General features: G+C 46.7%; 1 protein-coding gene across 2 annotated transcripts; it reads right to left on the bottom strand.

Annotated features, from left to right (window-relative positions):
* Positions 1-398: 398 nt before the first annotated feature.
* Positions 399-20845, bottom strand: LOC128836876 (NACHT, LRR and PYD domains-containing protein 1b allele 2-like). 2 transcript variants are annotated; one of them, XM_054027563.1, is made up of 12 exons: positions 20559-20845; positions 18523-18582; positions 17857-17925; positions 15251-15307; positions 14699-14775; positions 12768-12832; positions 11119-11342; positions 8728-8978; positions 4804-4932; positions 3440-3581; positions 3241-3282; positions 399-2844 (listed from the first exon to the last, which is right to left on the bottom strand). In XM_054027563.1, the coding sequence occupies exons 1-12, from the start codon at positions 20791-20793 to the stop codon at positions 2588-2590; spliced, it is 1608 nt and encodes a 535-aa protein (XP_053883538.1). In that variant the 5' UTR covers positions 20794-20845; the 3' UTR covers positions 399-2587. The 2 variants fall into 2 exon arrangements, with proteins under 2 accessions (XP_053883538.1, XP_053883539.1); XM_054027564.1 differs by lacking the exon at positions 15251-15307.
* Between the last annotated feature and the right edge of the window lie 1175 nt (positions 20846-22020).

Here is a 22020-nt window from a genome sequence, read left to right as displayed (position 1 = left end):
ACTCATCGATTCAAGGAGAAATATCTGTAGGGGATATTCCCTTGTTGGCTGCATCCTCTTTGAAAAGAATTTACCAATGGCACATCTGTCAGCAACATGCCCTTCCCCCAGGGAGGTCAGCATTGTGTGTGGCTGTCTTTGAACAGCATCACTGCTTCACGAGATGGAGAGTTGTTACGTGCGAGGAACTTGTGCTCAGTCAGCAGAACCAGACCGAGCTGTGGGAATAGCTGAAGGTTTGGTTCAGTTTTCTGAACTGAACAATGGGGGGGGGGGGGGAGGAAATGAATGATTTGGGGTCAACCCAAAATGAACATTTTTCAGAAAAATGCAAAAAACCTGAAAAGTAATTCGTTTCAGGTCGAACAAAATATTTTGTTCAACCCAAAAATAAATGCTTTGGTCTTTACCTTTTTTAATAAAAATGGAAGTAAAATTCAAAATGAAAAGTCATTTCAAGTCAAAAAGTTTCATTTAGAAAAAAAAAAAAGCGGAAACAAAACATTTAAATCTCTTTTGGATTTTTTTTGGGTGCGGGGGAGGGCTGAAACAATTTGGTGAATTGAATTCCAAAATGTTTTGGTCAACCTGAATATGCATTTTTCTGTGGGGGTAAAAAAAAAAGGTTTCATCTGAAAATTTTCACCAGCTCTAGCACCAAGTACCTCCCAGGAATGGAAAAGGAAAGTTTCTGAACAACGACGACAAATTCCATCTAAAAATACCTAACGCCAGAACTTTATCTTAACTACTGTCTGCTTACAATGTATTGACAAGATAAAAGAAGGCCACATAGTGCGTGAAGAGGCTGAGTGTGAAAACACCAACTCAGAGCTGAGAGGGAGTTCAGGGGCATCTGGGATAGCCCTGCCCTCCATGCCTTTGGTTGCAGTCATGAGGGTGCTCAGGGTGAATGCACTGCCCCAATGGGTGCTGCTGATCAAAAGTGTTCTGCTTGAGTGCCCTGGGTGCTCATGCACCAAACAATAGAATATATACACGGACAATAACTCTAAGCAGAATCTACATTGGAGCGTCCAGTTCATTCGGGGAGGTTCTCTGGCTTGTTATAGAGGATGTCAGACTACAGGATCACAATGGTCTCTCCTGGCCTTAACATTGATGATCCATGAAATTCCCATCTCATTCACTACATGACATCCAGCCCAGGCACCAATTTCACCAGACAAATACATATTGCTAAGGATGGTGTTGCGATTGTGGGCACCCAGGGTGCCCAACTTTTGCCTTCCAAGAATGTGGAAGTTGGAAAAAACGAGCGGTTGATGTCAGTATGATTGCTCAGGTGAGACAGATTATTGGCCATGTGAAGAAAAGCCCTATACCCCCCATCAAATTTGATGAATACTTTCGGTTGGAAAAAAAATTGATTAGACTTTTTGAATTAAGCAGGTGTTCTGATTTCAAATTTGGCCAATTCAAAACAAACCAAAAAACCATGTGGAAAACACCTGAAATAGCCAAATCAACTTAAAAAAAAAAAAAAAAAAGGGTTTGTGTTGACATAACGTTTCAGCCGATTCTAAAAGAAATTATTTTCGATTCAACAACAAAAGGAAAGAAACCTTTTTCTGTTCAAATCAAACAGATTTTTTTGTTTGGATTTTTTGGTTCAGCCCCCAAACCAGAAAATCCATGATTCGCTCTACTCTTATTTGCAGTACCATGAGGTCTCCAGTGCTAATGTGACACCTTTGAGAGAGAGAGAGAGACTTGTTGTCTGGAAAGTTTGTTCCATCAAGTTCAGACCCCCTTGGAGCCTACACAGATCAGGTTTTCCACTCTCTGGATGCAAGACTGCAAAAGCACAGGGAGTCCTTTGGATTCCAGGAACTCAGTCAGTGCAAAGTACTGATATTTTAGCTGACAGCAGCAAAGGTGGCATCAGGAATGGCTCACTCACCTTTGACAATTTCCTTAGCTACAGACCACTGGAAATAACTGGGGACTTTAGATGACCTTAATCTCCCCGAACTGGGGGGTCTGATTCCCAGCACACCCACCCCACAGGAGAGATTTAATATCATTTCTGTACATTCCCCTGTGGTCAGTGAAGGCACTTGAGCTCTTTGGTGATTGGATCTGTTCGGGTCGATACTTTTGCCTACGCAGACCTTCATGGAAGTCTCAAAGGTGACTCCCAAGCACAGCAGTCCAGACAACTGAAGAAGGGGAGCCAAAATAAGTGAGTAGCCAGGAGAGCATTTTCAAAGTCAAGGTTCCCTCATAGGAGTTCGATCCCCCCAGTTCGGTTCAGGAAATAGAACCCAGGCAACCTGACTCCCAGCCCTGCCCCCCTCACCAAACATTAAACCCCACTCCCCTTCCAGAGCCAGGAACACCACCCAGGAATCCCGACTCCCACACCCCAGCTGTTCTCATCACGAGACCAAATATTCACCTTAGCACAATAAGCTGGGTGTGTTAAGAAGGAGAAGACCAGCACCTGACTGACACTGTTATGGGTTATGGACTCCGGCTGTTGGGCTGGTCGTTTGGAATTGGGAGAAGATCTTGAAACACATCCTGTCCCCCCACTAGAATGCTGCTGCCCCCAAGGGACAATCTATAGCCCCTCAAGCTCTTCCACTAGAGATCTGTGCTTCTCCTTCAGTGCCTGGTAGAGCTGGTCCTTGCAATCATTGTCCCATTTAGGCACCAGCTCGTACAGCTTCCTCATCTTCTCCACACTGGATCTCTCCGCTCGGATGCTCTGGATTTGGTCCAGATCCAGAACGGGGCCAGACAATGAATCCAGGATGCCATCCACTGCCATCACCCGCTGGATCAGCTGTTCTCGGTGCTGGTTGACAAAATGCTCATCTAGGTGAGGATGAGGAAGGAGAGAGAGAATGAACGGAGGTTTATCATGCGGTCTTTTGATAATCTTACATTTCCCAAATGAACATCACCTTATTTAGCCTTGCAGCTAGATAGAGAGGGACCGCTCACCCAGTGCTAACATGCAGCCATCTCTAGGGTGGGATGCTACACTTGGTAGCCACATAGCAGTGCTGGGCAGAGATGCCTCTTCCAGCGCTGAAGTGTAGCCACCTCTGTTGTGGATCCTGACAGCTGTTTAACTGCTGCACATTTACGCCACACAACACATGGACTAGATGGGGTTTAATGCTCTGTTTTCTGGGCTTCTCACTGGAGGGCTCTGTCTGAGAGAAGAAATGGCCTTAAGTACTGGAGCCTGAGTACATTTCTACTGACCTGTTTGAGTTTGGGCAGATGAAACAGAAAGCGTCGCATCCTCTGGGAGAGAGAGAGAGAAATGGGAAGTCAGACCGGAGATGGAGTCAAAGGCGAAGATCCTATTCCTAGGTTTTGAACTAGCCATCAGCAGAAGCAGATGGGGACACCATGCACAAACCTCTCCCCCTGCCGTGATCTCCTGCTGAGCTGAGCCTACCTGGTCTCACATGTGCCTCCCAGATGGGCTCCTTGTTAATTTTCTCTACCAAGCTGAACTCCAGTCCCCCTTGAATGTCCTTGGTGTAGATTTCCATATACGACTGCAGACACTCTGCTTGGATGTTACAAAACTCCAGCTCCTGATTGAAAACAAAAGAACTGCATTCAGGGTGACCCCCTCTTGAGCCAGCAAGGCTCGGAAAGGGGATATGGTATGTTAGTTAGAGCAGGCCAAAGAAAATTTTTGAATTGCAAAAACATTCTCCGGCCAGTCCTGTGTTTGGGGGAACTGAGGCACAAAGTCCACACAGCAGACAATGGCAGAGCTGGGAATAGAACCCAGAGGTCCTGAGTCCAAATCTCCTTCTCTAACCCACTAGACCCCACTCCTCTTCCACAGTTGGCAATAGAATCCACAAGTCTGGGCTCCCAGGGCCCTGCTGTAACCCCATAGACCCTACTCCCCCCAGGCTAGGGAAAGAAGCCAAGAATCCTGACTCCCAGGCTCCCCTGCTCTAAAGACTAGGCCTCACTCCCTTTCCAGAGGGGTGTTGACTAATATATGCTGGCTAGCATAAAAAAAAAATCATAATATGTATTATCCATACCATATTTATTAGTATGCATTACGCACCAATAACATTAAGTACAAATATTGCAACAGTGATGTAGCCTAAACTGGTCTATACCATAATCGTGTTCACTTATGCTAAGTATCCCAATACATCTTGCAGTAGCTGAAGTAAGCATTGGGCATAAACACATAGGAAACTTGTCAGGATCAAGATACACTTGTTCTATGTCTTAATACAAGCTAGGGAAGGACCTTCACGGACCACTATCTGGAATGTTAGTATCCAAAACCAAGATAAGGAAGAAACAAAAGAAGTTAGTGAACTGGAGCAAACTGATGGGTTGGATTTTAGTGACGTGTAAAGAGATGTGTAGCCTGTAAGATCATATAAACAATACCAGCTGAAATGTGTAACTTTGGGGAGCACATCTTCTGCGTAAGGTGAATGTAACATCACTACGCAGGTCGGCTCCTCGAAGACTGGTATCGTACAGAACCTTTTTCCTGTACCATACTAATAAGCCTGATTGACATTGTTTATTTGGTCTCTTGAGTATATTTCATAACGAAATAATGAACCAAGCCTGGACAAGCAACTGACTAGACAAATTATTAACAGCTGGGACTAGAAGGGAGTCCTGACTCACAGCGCCCCCTGTTCTGACTCGCTACTAGGGGCAGGAACAAAAGCCAAGCGCTTTAACTCCCAGTCCGCCACTCCCCAACAGGACAGAGAACCAGGATGTTTTTCCGGCCTCTATGGAAGAAAAGAGGATCATCTCACTTGCCTTGGGAGTCACCTCTATGTTTGCTTGACTGGACACAACGTAACGAGAATCAAAGGTCAGGGGCTTATGGGTCTGAAGAGATGTCGACACCAGCCTTGATGGACACTTCTTTTCATAGTCATCAACGGCCTGTAACATACAAGCACCATCCTTTATTGGAGCTACACAGAGAAAACACAACAGCGGCTGCCAAGTTCCCTTTTCCCTCCCACACAACAGCCCGCCGAAAGAAGGGTCTTTGTTACTTAGGGTATGTCTATACTACCCGCCAGATCGGCAGGCAGCGATTGATCTAGCGGGGATCGATTTATCGTGTCTAGACTAGATGCGATACATCGACCCCCCGAGTGCGCTCCCGTCGACTCCGGTACTCCAGCGCCGCGAGAGGCGCAGGCAGAGTCGACCGGGGAGCAGCAGCAGTCGATTCACCGCAGTGAAGACACCACAGTAAGTCGATCTAAGTATGTCGACTTCAGCTACGTTATTCACGTAGCTGAAGTTGCTTAACGTAGATCAATCCCTCCTCCCCCCACCCAGTGTAGACCAGGGCTTAGACCGAGAAAAGCTGTATCTTGTATTAGGAGGGCAGACTTCTCTCGGGGAAAGGTTAGTTTTATAATGAACTGGGCGAATAGATTGCATCCATTAATTTCATATATTAATTATTTGTATTATTGTAGCACCCAGGAACCCCAATCATGGGCTAGGACCCCATTGTGCCAGGTGCTGTACAAAGACAATCCCTGTCCCAAGGAGCTCATTTCCCCTTGAAACAGGGACACCACCCCCAGAACATGACTTCATGGCACGGGGTGGCCCTGTAGGCACCCCACCTTCAGTTCCCTCTCTTCAAGAACCCGACTGCTGCTTTCTCATGGCCACTAACACCCCTGCTTGGGGCTGGTTTATTGCACAGATTCATAGCTTCCAAGGCCAGAAGGGGATCACTCTGATCATCTAGTCTGATCACCTGTGTATCGCAGGCCACAGAACTGCCCTAAGATCATTCCTGTTTGCACTAGAGCAGACAAGGTGGGTGAGGTCATATCTTTTACTGGACAAAAGATACGACCTCACCCGCCTGGTCTCTCTAGTAGCCATGTCGGTCCCAGGATACAACACCACTGCTTGACCTAGAGCAGATCTTTTAGATAAACATCACCCTCTCCATCCAGTGAGAGAGAATCCTCTACAGCCCTTGGTATGTTGTCCCAGTGGTTAGATACCCTCACAGTTAAACATTTATACATTACACTCCCAGCTCTGCTCTTCATGGCGCAGCCACTTCCAGACCTTTTTATTTGGAGTCTTTATTGCCCCCAGGAAAAGATCCAAACGCTCCCTGGGCTGTCTTCTCTTTGGCTTGGAGACACCAGGAGACAAACTTCTGGTTCACTCCCACACCACTACCTTACCTACGCCAGAGGCCTAATTGAGTCACATGACCCACGTCACATGAGTATCTTCATTTTCCCCATTTGGGGAGAGGCACTAACAGTGTCACAGGTGGGGCTGAGACCCATCTCCTCGTAAAGGGCCAGCCACCCCAGGGCACACCTCTTTTTCTGATCAGAAATTGCCTACTGCAGATCATCATTTTCTCAGCAAATCATATGCAAAGGAACGAGAGCTTACTGGTGTGTCACAGTCTCTGCGATGGACACAGATCTTTAGGACAAAACTTCCTAATGGAGAGATCAGCTGCTCTCCTCCAGTATGTGCTTGCCAAACAGCTGCTCTCCCATGCCATTCTGGAGCACTCCCAAGTGTGATCCCGGGAACCTCTTGGTGCCAACTGGCAGAAGACACAGCAGATGCTTAGAGTTTTCCAGGAATCCCCTGGGTCAGATGTATGCCTATTCAGTTTACCAAAGCGTGGCATGTGAGGTCTCCTCCAAGAGCCAGAAGCCCATTGGTCATCATAATCATCAGGCAATGTATGCCTGGACAATGCTTAAGGAATTAAGTATCTGTACTGAAAGTTCTCTTCTTAAGGTATGCAAGTTAAGGCAGGTCACCAGAAGGGGATAAACATACTCATGTCAGGTTTCTCTCTCTGGCTAGTCTGCTTCACAGTGGAGGCCTATCTACATTACAGAGCCTGAGGCCAATCGGAAATGGCAAATGCAGCAAGAGAGGAAAGCTGTAGGGAAAAACAAACAAACAGCCAGGGGTAGACAGTTTACGAGTGAAGACAGCAGATTTGGGGGGTATAACTGGGGGTACGGAGGTACAGCATGGATCCTGCCCTGAGGAGGGGAATGGTCAGCGTGTTCTGTCATATAAAAGCAGGGTCACAACCAACCTGGCAGGAGAATGCTGCAAAGACTTTAGGGGCGCTAAACTTCAATAGACAGCAATTGCATCTGGTGAATTAAGTCTAGGCTCTAGAAGGCAAGTGATGATTTTGCTTCACATGTAACCATTTGTCTCCAATACTTTTCCTTGATACTTCTCACATCTCTCTACTTTGCTAAATAAGCTTTTATTCGTTTTCACTATGAACACATCTCAGTGCTGTGTGTTAAGTGGAGCGGTGATCTGAGGTGCAACTGGTAAGCTGGTGCGTACTGCTTCTTTGGGAGCAGCGAATCTGAATACTGCAAGTGTTCAGTGGAACAGGGGCTGGACATTTCAGGAAAATGCTTGGAGGGCTCGAAGGGTGGAGTGTGCCTATAGCTAACCTGCAGGGAGAGCGCGTGGCCCGGAAGGCAGTGCTTGTGTTGTCGGTGGAGTTGGGGAGCTGACCCCAGCAGGCACAGACAAGACTTCCTTATGCTAAGGGTACATTGTAGTGAGGTGCCTCACAAACCAGGGTACTCCCAGGAAGCCTGACAACAGGTTGATGAGATTGTCTCCCAGATGCTTGATAACCTTCACTTGCTCATCCAGGCATTCAGACACTGAGGAGGTCCGGTAGCAGGACCTGTTCCCAGTCTTCTCCAGCTACAGTGACTGGTGAAGGGCTTCCACTCTCTTCCCCCACTCACCCTGCTCTGGCTTCTTGATGGCTTGCAGCACAATTGCTTGTTCTGGTATTTCAGGAACTTTTCTGCATGCTCCCCCTGCTCATGGGACTGCTTCTTCAAGAACTGGGCTGTTGGCCTTGAGGCCACTTCATGACTATCAAAGTAGTAGGACATGGAAAGGTAGACATAGCCAATATACAGCTCCAGATTCTCCATGAGGATAGCAGCAGCCTCACAGTCCACGCAGAAGTTCCGCCATGCCTGTGTCTCCATTTCTGAACCTATAAGATTATACTGCAAAGGATCAGCAAGAACTTCTTGTTTCAGCAGCCTGGGTTATCCAGAACACCAACCCAGAAGTCCATGATTTATTAGTTTTTCATCATCATTTGCCATTAGACTGTTATCATATTTAAAGCTCCTGAACCGGTTTATTTCAAAATCGGCTTGATGCTTCAGTCTCAATGAGATCTACAGAACAAGCCAAGTTTGAAGTGTGTAGTTTAAGGCTATCTGAACACAATAAATCTGGGACCAAAACAGAAGGTGCATAAGTAACTTATATTTTTCACTGATAATCTATTAGATCATTTTCTGGGTGATGTAACAATAAAATATTATTAATAATAAATAATAATACCTAACTCTTATAGAATGGTTTTCATCAGTGGAGCTCAAAGTGCATTACACAGGCAAGTCTGCATCATGATCCCCATTTTAAAAAGATGGGGAAATTGAGGCACAGAACGGGGAAGTGACTTGCCCAAGGTCAGCCAGCACACTAGAGTCAGAGCAGGGAATTGTTGGAGTGAAATGCCTAGTGGCAGAAATTGGTCTTCAGAAATATGTTTCAGTGCACAGCTATCACACCAGCTGCATGCCTTGTGAATTATGCCATGCTCTCTGCTATAGGGCGGCTCACACAGATTGTAGGTTGTAGCTGATTCTCAGTTACCTTGAACCGGGAGTGGTCATTAGGGATGATGTAGAGGTGAAGAGTTGTCTTTGCCATCTTGAGTGCCCAGTAGAGCAGCACAATGGAGTGGATCAGAACTGGTGGTTTGGAGCGATTCCCCCAGACCACTCCATACAGGGAGAAGCTGGGGTTCTCCAGCACGGCGTGGAACGGCCTCACTTGCATTGGCTTCTCCAGGGTCATCCCCTCCTCGATGAAATGGGCGATTTGAATCCGGGAGGTGTCAGCCCCTGTCAGTAGGACACAATGCAAATGATGCTCCATTAGCTTGTCGTGATTTCTTGCTGTCAGAGAGGCCACATATCCACCTGAGTTCTGCAAATGTCTGTTCCTGCCCCCCTTATGGAAGGAGCTCTGGGCTGCTTGGATTCTGGTGCTGGTGCCAGATGTTCCCCCTTCCCTATGCTCAGTCTGACCCCGCTCCCTGGGAGCTCCCAGCCTGCTCCCTTAGTTACTGCTAGCCTGGGTTTGTATTTACTCCTGGACAGCCAAGCAGCTGCTGTCCAGCGTAGCATGGCCCGTATGTACAGACTCCGGGAAATGGGAGCAGAGCCCTGTAGAATCTACACTCCCAGAGCTAAATCAAAGCTCACAGTCCAATCATTGCTACTTCAATCAGCCTTGGTAAATGACTTGAAGATCTAGGGATGAAAAGCCCTGTATTAATAGTGCTCAGTACTATATTAATGATCATGATCACAAATAGGATACTCCAATTTGTAACCATCAGTGTAAATAGGTTACAATCAAAATTAAAATGGTAATCAATACAGTCCTGATTCCGACAGCAACTGTGGTAGTGACTATGATGTGATCAGGGCTGAAATTTTAATTAAGTTTGTGGCAATGACTAAAATTGTAATTAGAGCTGTCATTTCAGTTGAGATTGTGGTCATTACTAATTACAACTGTTTCAGTAAAGATTATAATTATGGGTGTGATTAAAATTCCAGTAACAATTATTATTGGATTATAATTGTGATTGATCATGACTATGGTTGTAAATATGATTAACATAGCCACTGGGATTCCAGTACTATTTCTGATAGTGGGGTTACAACTGTGACCCTCATCATGATAGCGATTATGCATTGTGATTAAAGGTGGGCAAAAGCCATTTTTTAGTTTGTTGGAATTTTGAAAGTTTAAAAAAAAAAAAAAAAAAAAAAATTGTTTCGGATGGAATGAAACACTTTTTTTTTTTTTTTTTTTTATATATAAATGATTTTGAACTGAAAGGAAATTTGGAAACAAACAAAAACCCCCGAAAAACCAAAAAAAAAAAAAAAAAATTATTTTCAAAAATGTTAAAATAAAACATTTCAATTTTTTTTTGTAATTTTTTGTTTTAGGCTTCCCCCCGCCCCGTGCAAAAAAAGAATAATTCATGGGGGGAGGGGAGGACAGGGACAACAAAGATTAGTGAATCTTTTTGGTGTTGCCAAATCTACAAAAGGTTAATGCACAGAATTTTGCCTATCCCTTTCATTGAGTGACACTTGGTTCTTGCGTTACATAAAGGGATAAATAACACTTTCACCACACCATTCATGATTTTGTGACAGATATGATTGGGATTACAATTATTACATATCCTGCTGGATATGAGTCAACAGTGTGCCCTTGTTGCCAAGAAGGCTACCGGCATTTTGGGCTGTATAAGTAGGGGCATTGCCAGCAGATTGAGGGACGGGATCGTTCCCCTCTATTCGACATTGGTGAGGCCTCACCTGGAGTACGGTGTCCAATTTTGTGCCCCACACTACAAGAAGGATGTGGAAAAATTGGAAAGAGTCCAGCGTAGGGAAACAAAAATTATTAGGAGGCTGGAGCACATGAGCTATGAGGAGAGGCTGAGGGAACTGGGATTGTTTAGTCTGCAGAAGAGAAGAATGAGAGGGGATTTGATAGCTGCTTTCAACTACCTGAAGGGGGGTTCCAAAGAGGATGGATCTAGACTGTTATCTGTGACAGCAGATGACAGAACAAGGAGTAATGGTCTCAAGTTGCAGTGGGGGAGGTTTAGATTGGATATTAGGAAACACTATTTCACTAGGAGGGTGGTGAAGCACTGGAATGGGTTACCTAGGGTGGTGGTGGAATCTCCTTCCTTAGAGGTTTTTAAGGTTAGGCTTGACAAAGCCCTGGCTGGGATGATTTAGTTGGGAATTGGTCCTGCTTTGAGCAGGGGGTTGGACTAGATGACCTCCTGAGGACCCTTCCAACCCTGATATTCTATGATTCTACCTTGCCTCTGAAACACATGAAGAGAGGGAGGTGAACAGTTCTGTCTGGGGCACATGGTTTGGGCTCTACCTCCCAGTCCTCAGTCAAGGTGTCAAGCCCAGTTATTGCCCTTGGCTACGGTACCTCTGAGACACAGGAAGTGCGGGAGGTGAATGGCGGCCACGGCCCCGGCTGGTTCTGCCTGGATGCTGAACAAAGGGCCAGCGATCATCCATTTAGGAGTGCTCCATACACTCAGATGCTGATCCCAGAAGCCGTATCTGTACTGGACAGTCACTGCTGCCCTCACCTCGAGTCCCAGTTCGGTTTCAGAGCAACGGAATGAGCCTGCTCCGGGGAGGTGAACCCTGCACAGTGCGGGGAAGGGAAAAATAAAAGAACAGGGCTAAGCGCTAGATGGAACCATCCCACATCTCCTGGACTAACTGAGTTGCTGTCATAAGAACCTTAGTGAGGCGTAGTGGCCTCCCTCCAAGGCCTGCAGGGAGGAACCACTCCCCACCCTCTGGTGGGCAGAGCCAGGCCTGGCCAGTCCCTTGCGCCAGAAGCAGAGGGGCAGAACAGGAAGCATAAGAAGCGGGGCCTCCAGCTCAGTTGGCCGGAGCCAGGGAAGGAGTTGGACTTGCTGCTGGGCCCTGGACCAGGGACCAAGCTGTGCCAACCCCTGCCCTTGGAGCAAGACTCCAAGGGAGGGAAACTGTGGAGGCTGCCATTGGCTGAATACCCTGAGGAGCCACCAGGACTGCCACTAGAGGAATACCCCCAGGAGCCGCCGGCGGCAGAGTACCCCAAGGAGACTGAGGACCTGCAAGCAATGGAGCTCTACGAACAGGTAGGGGTAGGAAGTAGCCCAGGGAAACCAGATATTAGTCTGGTTGTGTTGCTGAAACCAGTCAGCATGTTTCAGTAGGACCCCCGCTGTCCCATGGGGGAACCACTCACCACTGGTAAGGTGCTGGACTGGGACCTGGTGGAGTAGAGTGGGCCCGGGTCCCCCTACTGCCAACCCCACCCCTGCGGGGCAGTCTACCCAATTTAGGCCAGATGGCTTGTCTGTGTTTACTATAGATTGCTACTGCTCTGCTCTACCCACAGGGCTTGAGCCTGACTGTTTGCTGTCTGCCCCAGCCAGGGATCGGAGCTAAAAGACTGGCAGCTGTGCTGCCCTGCCAAAGGGGCCAAGGCCCTAGAGTCTTTTCTGATGCTTACCACACTAGTCCCTTGTCAATTGGCTATCGGCCACTAGGTGGCAGAGCAAGGCTGAGTGGCCAAGGCTGACAGGGAGGAAACACTACAAGAACTTAAGAACGGACATACTGGGTCAGCCCAATGGTCCATCTAGCCTAGTGTCCGGTCTTCCGACAGTGACCTGTTCCAGTCATTTACAGGGTCTAGAAATTCTCTCTTAGCCTCCTGTCCTGAGGTGACGGACCCAGTCAGTAAGGGGGTAACTGAAATCCCCCAATTGTGTTTTCTGCCTTTGTAGCCTCTCTAATTTGCCTGAGCATTTCACAATCACGGTCACCATTCCCGTGGTTATTGCCACTTATCCCTAGACAATTTCACTGCTTATTTAATTGACACACCAAAAGCCAGAAGAACCTTGTCTAGGTCATCATTCCCCCTGGGGCAAATAAATGGGGGTTAGCGCCAGTGAGAATTTTACTGTGAAATTCTCTAGTGTGGAGAAGGTCTCAGTGCGATAGGGACTGGCCTGGGCACACAGACTCCTGCAGAGGGGCTGACTTCAACCTCCCAGCCCCCGTCCTCACCTGTATGTCTCCTGGTGCCCATCTGGGCCCCGAATAATCTCTGGGTTTATTTCTTCTGGAGGATCCTAAAACACAGGAACAGGCGTTAACTCGGCTTCACTGGGGATTCCCACTGCAGAGCTCTTGTGAGGTGGAAATCTTGTCTGCTGTGGCCTAGTGTTCAGCCGGCAGCTGTCGCTGTGGCCTGGGACCCTTGCAGTGCATCTGGCAGAGAGGATTCGGTGATCAACTGAATTCCAGCCCCACGGTCGGATGCATCCCAGGTCACCGAGATGCCCCAGGTCACAACTACGATGCCTAGTTATCTTTAGCTAGCTGAGGTGGGATCCTCACCGACAACTGTCAGGTGTGATCACACTCTGGATTGCAGGAAGAGAGGTTCTGTGGAGTCATGAATCGTCTCTCTAAGCTACCAGCTGCACTGAGGTGGGTGCGAGATGGGACTACTCCGGATCGATTCAGTCCAGGGCCCAGCTATTCCCGTAGTTACATGAATATCTCCCGCTGAAGCTAAGAAGAGCTGCATGTAAACAACTGATTAGGCCTCTGACCTGCATTTGGCCAGACTCCTGCTGTATAAACAGGCTCTGTTACAAATAGCACAACAGACACCAAAAGATGAAGGGAAATGGTGTGTGCACTGGCCGTTCTGATGATGCATTACGAGAGAGATTTGAAACCCAACATTTAATAAACGCCACTGACCCGATCCCTGTAGACGTGCTTGAAGGGGAGAGCGGGTTTCCAACCCCCCTCTCCCCAATCTACATTCTGATCATCTAGCAGACAAAGGCACAATGAGACCCAGTGGCTGGAACCTGAAGCTGGACAAATCCAAACTATACATAAGGCCACTGAAATAACTACAGACCTAGGGGATGTGGTGAATTCGCCATCACCTGGAATCTTTCAACCAAGACCGGATGTCTTCTAAAAGCTACACTCCAGTGCAAACACAAGTTATGGCTTGATGCAGGTTAGGTTCTCTGGCCTGAGTTATGCAGGAGGTCAAAGTAGATGATCATAATGGTCCCCTCTGGCCTTAAAAAAAATCTATGAATCTAGGATATTACAGACTCAGGGTAAGTCTACACAGCAGTGGGGGCCTAAAAATTCACACTGTGGCAACACAGCTGGTGGCTCAGGCTACCCCAAATACAGTCTCGCCCGAGCTCCGTGGTCACACTACTATTTTGGGGCGCGAGCTGAAGCAGAGCCAGTATGCGGCCATCCACCCGAGCTGAGAATCACACCGCCCAGCTGCTGTGTAGACATACCCCAACAGACAGACACTGACAAAGGCACACGGGGAACACGCCTTCCTTGCAAATACAAGTTGTGTTATTAACTTGGGTTAGCCAACAGGTAAAACTAGCAGCAAAAACACAGTATCTCAGCTTTTAAATCAGGTTAGTACCTCGTGTTAAAGCCTATAGGGCCACCAGGGTTGAACGCGAGCTGCTGATCTGAATCAAAAGCGGAGTTGCTGAATCTACACCGCTATTTTAACCCGAGTTGAACGCTCTTTGTTCTGTGGTCCACACCTCGATCTCCCAGGCTCTACCGTAATACACCTAATACATAATATACAGAGCCCAGCACAATGGGGTACTGGTTCATAACTGGGGCTCCCACGGGCTACCGTAATACACCTAATAAAGAACAGTAATTAAGAACACGTCTTTTTTTCTGCCGTGAAGACATATCCTTAAATAGTTTCCGATTCCTCCATTTGCCATCACCTGACTGGCCCACCAGGCACAATCCCACCTAAATAAATTTTCTCTGATCTAAACAGTGGAGGTGTTAGAATACCCCTGGCTCAGCTCAGAGGGTGAAATCACAGCCAGAAACCCCAGAGAAGGAGACAATACATAAGGAAAGAGACTGACAGACAATGAGCAAGAGAAAAAATACACCTAATCCCTTACCTCCTCCCTGGGACACAGTTTGCATTTGTCCGTTCCCCAGTTGTCCCCAGTGGGATCCTCCTTCCTGCTTTGTTTTCCTGCAGCAGTCGGGGAGATATTATTTCAAGTAAAAAATAATCCCCTGGAGAATGTGTAAGTGCAATTGGGTTTTGGGGATGGTGAAAAAACAAATGAGGCCAGAGCAGAGGCAGATTCTGCAGCCTGGAGGATATTAAAAATTAAAAATAAAAAAAAAATGTAGGTGGAGATTAGTTAAACAGAGACAAAGGGAAAGAGGACAGGGGAGAGGGTGATGGAGGAGGGTGTGAGGAGCAGATGTGGAGGGGAAGAGACTGTGAGGGAGAGATAGCCAATAGCCAATCAGTGCAGGGAAAAACACTGTCAAAAAGCAGCCTGATGACAGTGCCAGCAATCAACAGATTAAATCCAGTGCAGCTAAAGGGGGACTTTGTGTGGATGGTCCAAGCAGCAGGCCAAGGCAGCGTCTGGATTCTATCCACTCAAGCCCCTCAAACTACCCCACTTCGCCCGGTCAATTTCAGCCTCACTCACCTGCAGCTTCGGCCTTGGAGCCAGTGAAGGAAAGATGCCTCTTCATGAAGGCAATTGCTGGGGAGTGTGGAATTACAGTATGAATAAATCAATATAAATATCTAGCACAGTTCTCTAGCACCTTTTGGCCCACAGCACTTCTCACAGGTAGGAACCCAGGAACTGCCAGACTGGATCAGAGCGGAGATCCATCTAGCCTAGTGTCCTCTGACAGTGCAGATGCTTTGGAGGAAGGTGTAGGAACCCTGTAGTAGCAGATGTTGGGTAATCTGTCTCCCACATAGCTCTCATCCTGGTCTCTAATAGAGACTGGCTTAAACCCTGAAGCAGGTGGCTCAATATATCCTGCAAAATCGATATCATTAAGAATTATGCTAACTCGGGATATTCTTGTGATCCATATGAATATCCAATCCCTTCTTGAATCTTATTAAATTCTTGGCCTCAGTGACTTCCTGTGGCAGGAAGTTCCACCGGCTAATTACACCTTATATGGAAAGGATTTCATTTCATCGGTTTTGAATTGGCCACCTTCCAATGTCATTGAATGTCCCTTAGTTCTTGTGTTAGGAGGAGAGGAGAACTGAAGCTCCTGATCTCTCTTCTCCATGCCATTCATTATTTTACATATTTTTATCATGTCCCCTCTTATTCAATTCCTTTCCAATAGAACAATCCCAGTCTTTTCAAGCTCTCTCCATAGGAGAGCTTTCCCAGCTCCCTAATCATTGTCATCTCCCTCCTGTGACACCCCCCCCCTACTTCTGCAATATCCCTTTGGAGATGGGGTGCCCAGGACTGCACAAAGTATCCCCGATGAAGCCACACCATTGATTTATATAAAGGCATTATGAATCTGGCTAAATATGGAGCCACCTCATTGAAATCAATGGAGTTGCTGAGATCAGAATCTCTCCCTGACCCTGGTGTAAATCCAGAATAACTATCTTGATCTCACTGGAGCCAAAGCCAGATTTACACTGGGGTAATGGAGGTCAGAAGCTGGCCTAAAGTGTTTATTTGCTATGAGGGCCTCTCACCAATCTGTTACAGTAAGAAAAAAAAAAAAAAAAGTGAACATGCAGTAAAACAGTATTCCAGATGAGGCCTGCCTATATGTATATGTGAAGGACCTATGATCCTTGTGCATGCACAGAATATTATTCACCCATACACTGAAATGTAGCCACCTCTGGGGTGGGGCACAACAGCTGCATAGCAGCCACCCCACCCAACACTGAAACGCTCTTTAGGTTGGATGTTTTGGAAGGAAAAGGGGAATGAAATTTAGCACCTACTCCAGGAAGCCAACCCCAGGTTTTGCTTTCCTCGATCAACCCTGTAGCCTATACAGCTAGCTTACTTGCCTGTATCTCTTTTCTTACGGTTTTGATTATTTGTTTTATTATAATAGGTTTATAGATTTATATTAAAGTAGTTTGGCTGTAACAGAAGAGACCTACAGGCCATACCCTGTATGTTAAGCGAAGGCAAAGTTAGGTCCTAGACATATGTATGCTTTCACCTAGATAGATAGTGATAAGTTAAAGCATAAGGTCCATATATGGCAGCGACCTTTAACTTTAACCGAAAGAACCAGGAGAACAAAAATAACAAATTTGTGAATGATCTAATGTCATTTATATGTATGTACACGTCATCAATACGTACACGCATACCAGCCTATGGAGTAAGTGTACCCCAACATTGTGGGGGGTGGGTGAGGAAACTAAATTTGGACATATAGGGCATGGGTTCTTGAGCCCTCCTAAGCGGGATGACACACCATGCTACAATACACCATTATTTCATCTAAGTGTCTAAGAATCTACACTTCAAGTGTCTGTCTTAGTTTATTAGTCTGTTAGGTAAGTGAAATTCTAAGTCAGCTTCAATAGCTCTTAGCTCCAGCTTCTTCGAAGATCTGCACCTCCCAGTCAAAAGAATTGAGGAACCGGAGGCAAGGCTGGTCCTTGGTCTCTTATAACCAGGTCATCAAGGAAGGGTGTGAGTCTATTAATCAAAAGCGTTATAGTATATAACAAATATAATATAACAGGACTTAAAGCCCTGGTTGGGATGATTTAGTTGGGAATTGGTCCTGCTTTGAGCAGGGGGTTGGACTAGATGACCTCCTAAGGTCTCCTCTAACCCTAATCTTCTATGATTCTATGATAGAATATCATATGTATCTTTAAAATAATAGTATTGCATTTGTAACTCTTCGATATTTCGCCATTTGATTATAATTCCTTTTTATCTCAATAAAAGTCTTTAAGACTATATTGGTCTCAGTGTGAGCGTCCTGTCATGCCCCCAAGGGTCCTGTGCATATTCTGTGTAGCCAGATTCTGGGACAAGAACCTTTATTATCTTCTGATCAGATTGATTGGCGAGCCTATAACCCATACTATCCAAAATAATATTAACCTCCTAAAATCAGGCAACAACCCCCATGTGGCCCTTCCCTGAGGGGAAAAATTAAACAGGCCCAAACCCCTGCAATGACTCTGGTCTGACATACAGTTCCGGGGCTGTCACAGTCCATCACAGCAGTGAATTTCTCCCAGGGCCCCTGCTATCACCATGAGCGATTCTCAACTCACCAGATGCTAGTGTCCCTCCTTCACCAGGGGGAATCTCATCGCCTGAATGCATGAAGTGGCTCTTTGGTCCTAAAGATAAGAGAGAGCAGAGGAGTTTTCCATGGAGAGGTACTAGAGAGTTGGCTTCCCAGATCAGAGGAGAAGGCACTAACCCTGGAGTGACGCTCTCCTAGCCCCTGCACTGACACCCAGACAAACGGACAGAGGCGGAGAGAGCGAAAGTTTAGCATTACATGACAGACACTCAGCTCTGTAAGATACTCAGGCCTGGTCTACACTGGGTGTGTGTGTGTGTGTGTGTGTGTGTGAATCTAAGATACGCAACTTCAGCTACGAGAATAGCGTGGCTGAAGTTGACGTATCATAGATCGAATTAAAATTACTTACTTTGCGTCCCCGCAGCGCTGGATCGACGGCCGCAGCTCCCCCGTCGACTTTGCTTCCGCCTCTCGCACTGCTGGAGTTCAGCAGTCAACGGAAGAGCGATCAGGGATCGATTTATCGCGTCTACACTACACACGATAAATCAATCCCCGATAGATCGATCGCTACCCGCCAGATCGGCGGGTAGTATAGACGTACCCTCAGGTACTTCCACCATGAGCTTGGGATAAAGAGATACAGCAGACCACAGGGCCAGATTTTCATGGGCTCAGCACAACTCACCTGAATCGCCTGCTTTAGTGCAAGTGGACGGCTTCCGCTCTTGTTGTGGATGGCTCGAAGCTGTGGGAGAGCCCAAAGGAGAGAGTGAACTTGAAAGGTAAAAACAGGCCAGGACTAGAGATGGACAAAAAAAATTTCATATGACTTTTTGTCGACCCAAAAAAAATTTAGCTTCAGCCACACCAAAATGTTCTGTGAATTGGTGTCACTTTGGCTGACTTGTTCATTTAGGGAAAAAAAATAAACCCATTGGGTTAATCTTTCTATCTACCCAATGGGATGCAGTGCTCAGTCTAGAAGATCCCAGCAGAGATGCTTAGTTTTGCAGTTCTCAAGCTGTGGATTTGTGTCTCCAGGGGTAACATGCTTTTGTTAACAGCAAAAATGTTTTTACATAAATAAATATAGAGGGGTGAGAAATAACAGACCTCAATTCTATTGTCCCTCTGCAAATTTGTGTACACAGAGTCAATCCCTTACCTCTCTCTAAAAGTGCAAGGTTTCAAAAAGTTCAATGAATAGAAGATTGTTGGGGGTGGACTAGATCTGGACAAGGAGAAGACGTCTGGAGATAAATGTGAGAAGTGAGAGACATATGCTTGTTTTGTTAAAATATTATATGTTTGCTGTTGAAGAAAAAAATCCAAAATACTTAACTTTGTTGTTTTAGTTAAATAAAACAATTTAAATGTCTGTCTGGTGATGTTCTCCTCCTAATACAGCATGGCAAAAAAAAACCTCCTAATATTAATGATTAACCTGTTGAATTGGAGATATTTATGAAGTCATTGGGAGGTGAACTATCTGCTTCAATTACCTTTGGTAAATGAAATAACCAAACAATCATTCATTTTCTCATATAGCTGTAAAACTAATCTGAAAAGTTTTCAAAATAAATCACTTAAAAAAAAAAATGTATCGTGTGTACCTTCTAAAACTGAAACCTACATCTATCTCTGAGTTGTGAAGAACATGTATTAAGGTTATAACAACCAACAAGAATGCACTTTTATGTAGAAAACCATGATTAAATTGAGTCTTCCTGACTAGTGATTTAAATCAATTTGATTTACATCAAATCCACCCAGCACAGCAGGGCTCCTATCCTGAGAGGAAGGCGGGCTGGTTTTGTGGTTAAGGAACTAGCAAAGGGCCCATGAAATCTGGATTCAATTTGCAGTTTGGCCACAGACCCATGTGACATTTGGGGAAAGTCACTGACTGTCTGGGCCTCTGATCCCCATTATTAACCTCCCATTGTCTGCCCTGCCTGGTTAGATAGGGAATTCTCTGGGGCAGGGACTGTCTCTCAGCGTGTCTGTCCAGAGCCCGGCACAACTGGGCCCCCCGATCTCCATCAGGGTTTGTGCAGCACCCCTGCTCTCAAGTGAGTAACCCATGCTCACAAGCAGCATGGGGAAGTGGAATTCTGGAGCAGGCAGAAGAAGGCTAGATCATGGGAGCTTTTACTCATTTGACCTTTCCATCCACAGCTCTCCCACTCTCTGCCCTTGAGCAGACAAGTTCTCCCATAAGGCCATGCCAAAAAAAAAGTCAGCCCGGCCCAGGGCACTCTGGGATCACAGTTGCCAACTTTCCCACGGTAAATAAGCACCCCGACTTTCACAGTAAGCCAAAAAACAAGCTAATCCCATTTCAAAACAAGGTCAAAACAAGCCAGTCTCCAAGAACCCCAACACTGTATGTGATTAGATCCCCCCGCCGTGCAGTCGGGCCCACAGTGCACCCCTGACTCTCTCCCCCTTGCCCCTGCTTGCCAGGAGCCGATCAAAAAAAAAAGAAGCCACAAGCCAAAAACTAGCCAACAAGCAACTCACAAGCCAATTAAGCCAAAAACAAGCCCAATTTCTGCATTGTTTTTGGGGGTTTGGCATGTCTGTCTGGGATGCTTGCCCATAACCCATTGCACCTGCGCCCACGGGGGCCCATCAGCAAACCCTGTAAGAGACGTATACACACTCCGCAAGACGTGTTGGACCTCAAGTGAAGAGCAATCGAGTCAGCTCTAGATTTACCTTTCCGGAGTCTGCCTTCAACATCTTCCAGGACTTTCAGAACCACTTTCGAATCCCCTCTGCAGTGCCTGAGCACCAGGTCGGTTAGTGCAGCCGGGTCAGCTGGTGTTTTGGGGATGGGCTCAGATCCCCCCTCCAGCAGGACTTCACTCAGTTTATCCTTGAATCCCTCCAACTCCTCCTTGCCCAGGGCTTTCAGTTTCCTCAGCAGGTCACTTCTCCCAGGGGCCTCCATGCTGCTTTCTGATCAGCCTGGCCAGCAGAGAGTCAGGAAACTGCAGTTCAATTCTGAGTGCCACGGGAAGCAAAAAGCTTGTTGCCCCCTGAGAAGTGGGAAGGACTCAGGCTGCAGGAGCCCGCCCCATTACCCCACACACCCTCCAGCACTTCCTGATTCCTGCTCTTTTAGTGAGATCACACTGTCCAATCAGGGTACTGGTTAGGTGGAGATCTCGCCTCTGTATTGCCTGTGACTTTTACTCACATCTGACATCCCCTGTCCAGAGATCAGAGTGGTGTTTCTCCCTCTCTCCAAAATACGCCTGGTTTGGATCACTGCAGTGCTACTATAGATATGGGAATTCACTCGGCAGACTCTGGGGCACATTCTAACCGCAGCGGAGGAGTCACTTCGGATTTACACCAGGATCACTGAGATCTGAATGCAGCCCTGACTGTACTGACTGCATTAGAGTCACTCTGGATTCACAGCTGGGTAACTGAAACCATAATCAGGCCGTGACTAGTACCTTTAGTGGAGTCACTCCAGATTTACACTGGAGTAACTGAAATCAGAATCGGGCCCTGCTTCCATTGACTTCAGCGGGGTCGCTCTGGATTTACATCAGGGTCCCTGAGATCAGATTCTTGACAGCTGCATATTTTTTAAATGCTCTGCATATAATACCTAATTAATTGGGCCACACTACACCCCTTTGAGGTAGATCAATATCATTAACCTCATTTTACAAAAGGGGAAACTGAGGTAGAGAGCGAGGGGAAGTGACCAAAGTCACACTGCATGTCAGTAACAGAGCTGGTCTTAGAACCCGAGAGGTCCTGCTTCCTAGCACCCCGTTTGTCTCTGTTTGGGAGAACTTTTTTAAAAGATGAGCCGCCCCACCGGCTCCGATGCTGTCTCTGTCGCTGAGCACTAAGCTACACTCGGGGAGACATTGGGGAGAATTAGGCAGTGTGTGGATTCACCAGGTGAGAGTTATCGGGGGGGGGGGGGGGGGGGAGGGGTGTTGTAAGGCACTGAAAGAGTTAAGTGTGCTGACTCAGTACCAGGCTGCCTTTAATAAAGCTCTTATTTCTGTACCCCCTTGTTCCTGCCTGCGCCACAACAAGACAGGCGGTGGGAACTGATGGACCTCACCTCTCCAGCCATAGAGAGGCAATGGAAAAGGAATAAAGAAGGACAGATGAAGTGAGAATCCTCTGCAGTGTGAGGGTTTGTATG

This window comes from Malaclemys terrapin, chromosome 4, assembly GCF_027887155.1.
Source record: "Malaclemys terrapin pileata isolate rMalTer1 chromosome 4, rMalTer1.hap1, whole genome shotgun sequence".
Taxonomy (NCBI): Eukaryota; Metazoa; Chordata; order Testudines; family Emydidae; genus Malaclemys; species Malaclemys terrapin.
Note: the sequence above shows the minus strand (reverse complement) of the source record. Positions and strands in the feature narration are given on the sequence as shown.

Coding starts and splice junctions, on each gene's coding strand:
- LOC128836876 (XM_054027563.1), bottom strand. CDS start 20,793: ATGGAGGCCCCTGGGAGAAGTGACCTGCTGAGGAAACTGAAAGCCCTG. Junction 12,833..14,698: donor AACTGTGTCCCAGGGAGGAG/GTAAGGGATTAG, acceptor CCTGTGTTTTAG/GATCCTCCAGAAGAAATAAA. Junction 8,979..11,118: donor GCACTTCCTGTGTCTCAGAG/GTACCGTAGCCA, acceptor TCCTACTGACAG/GGGCTGACACCTCCCGGATT.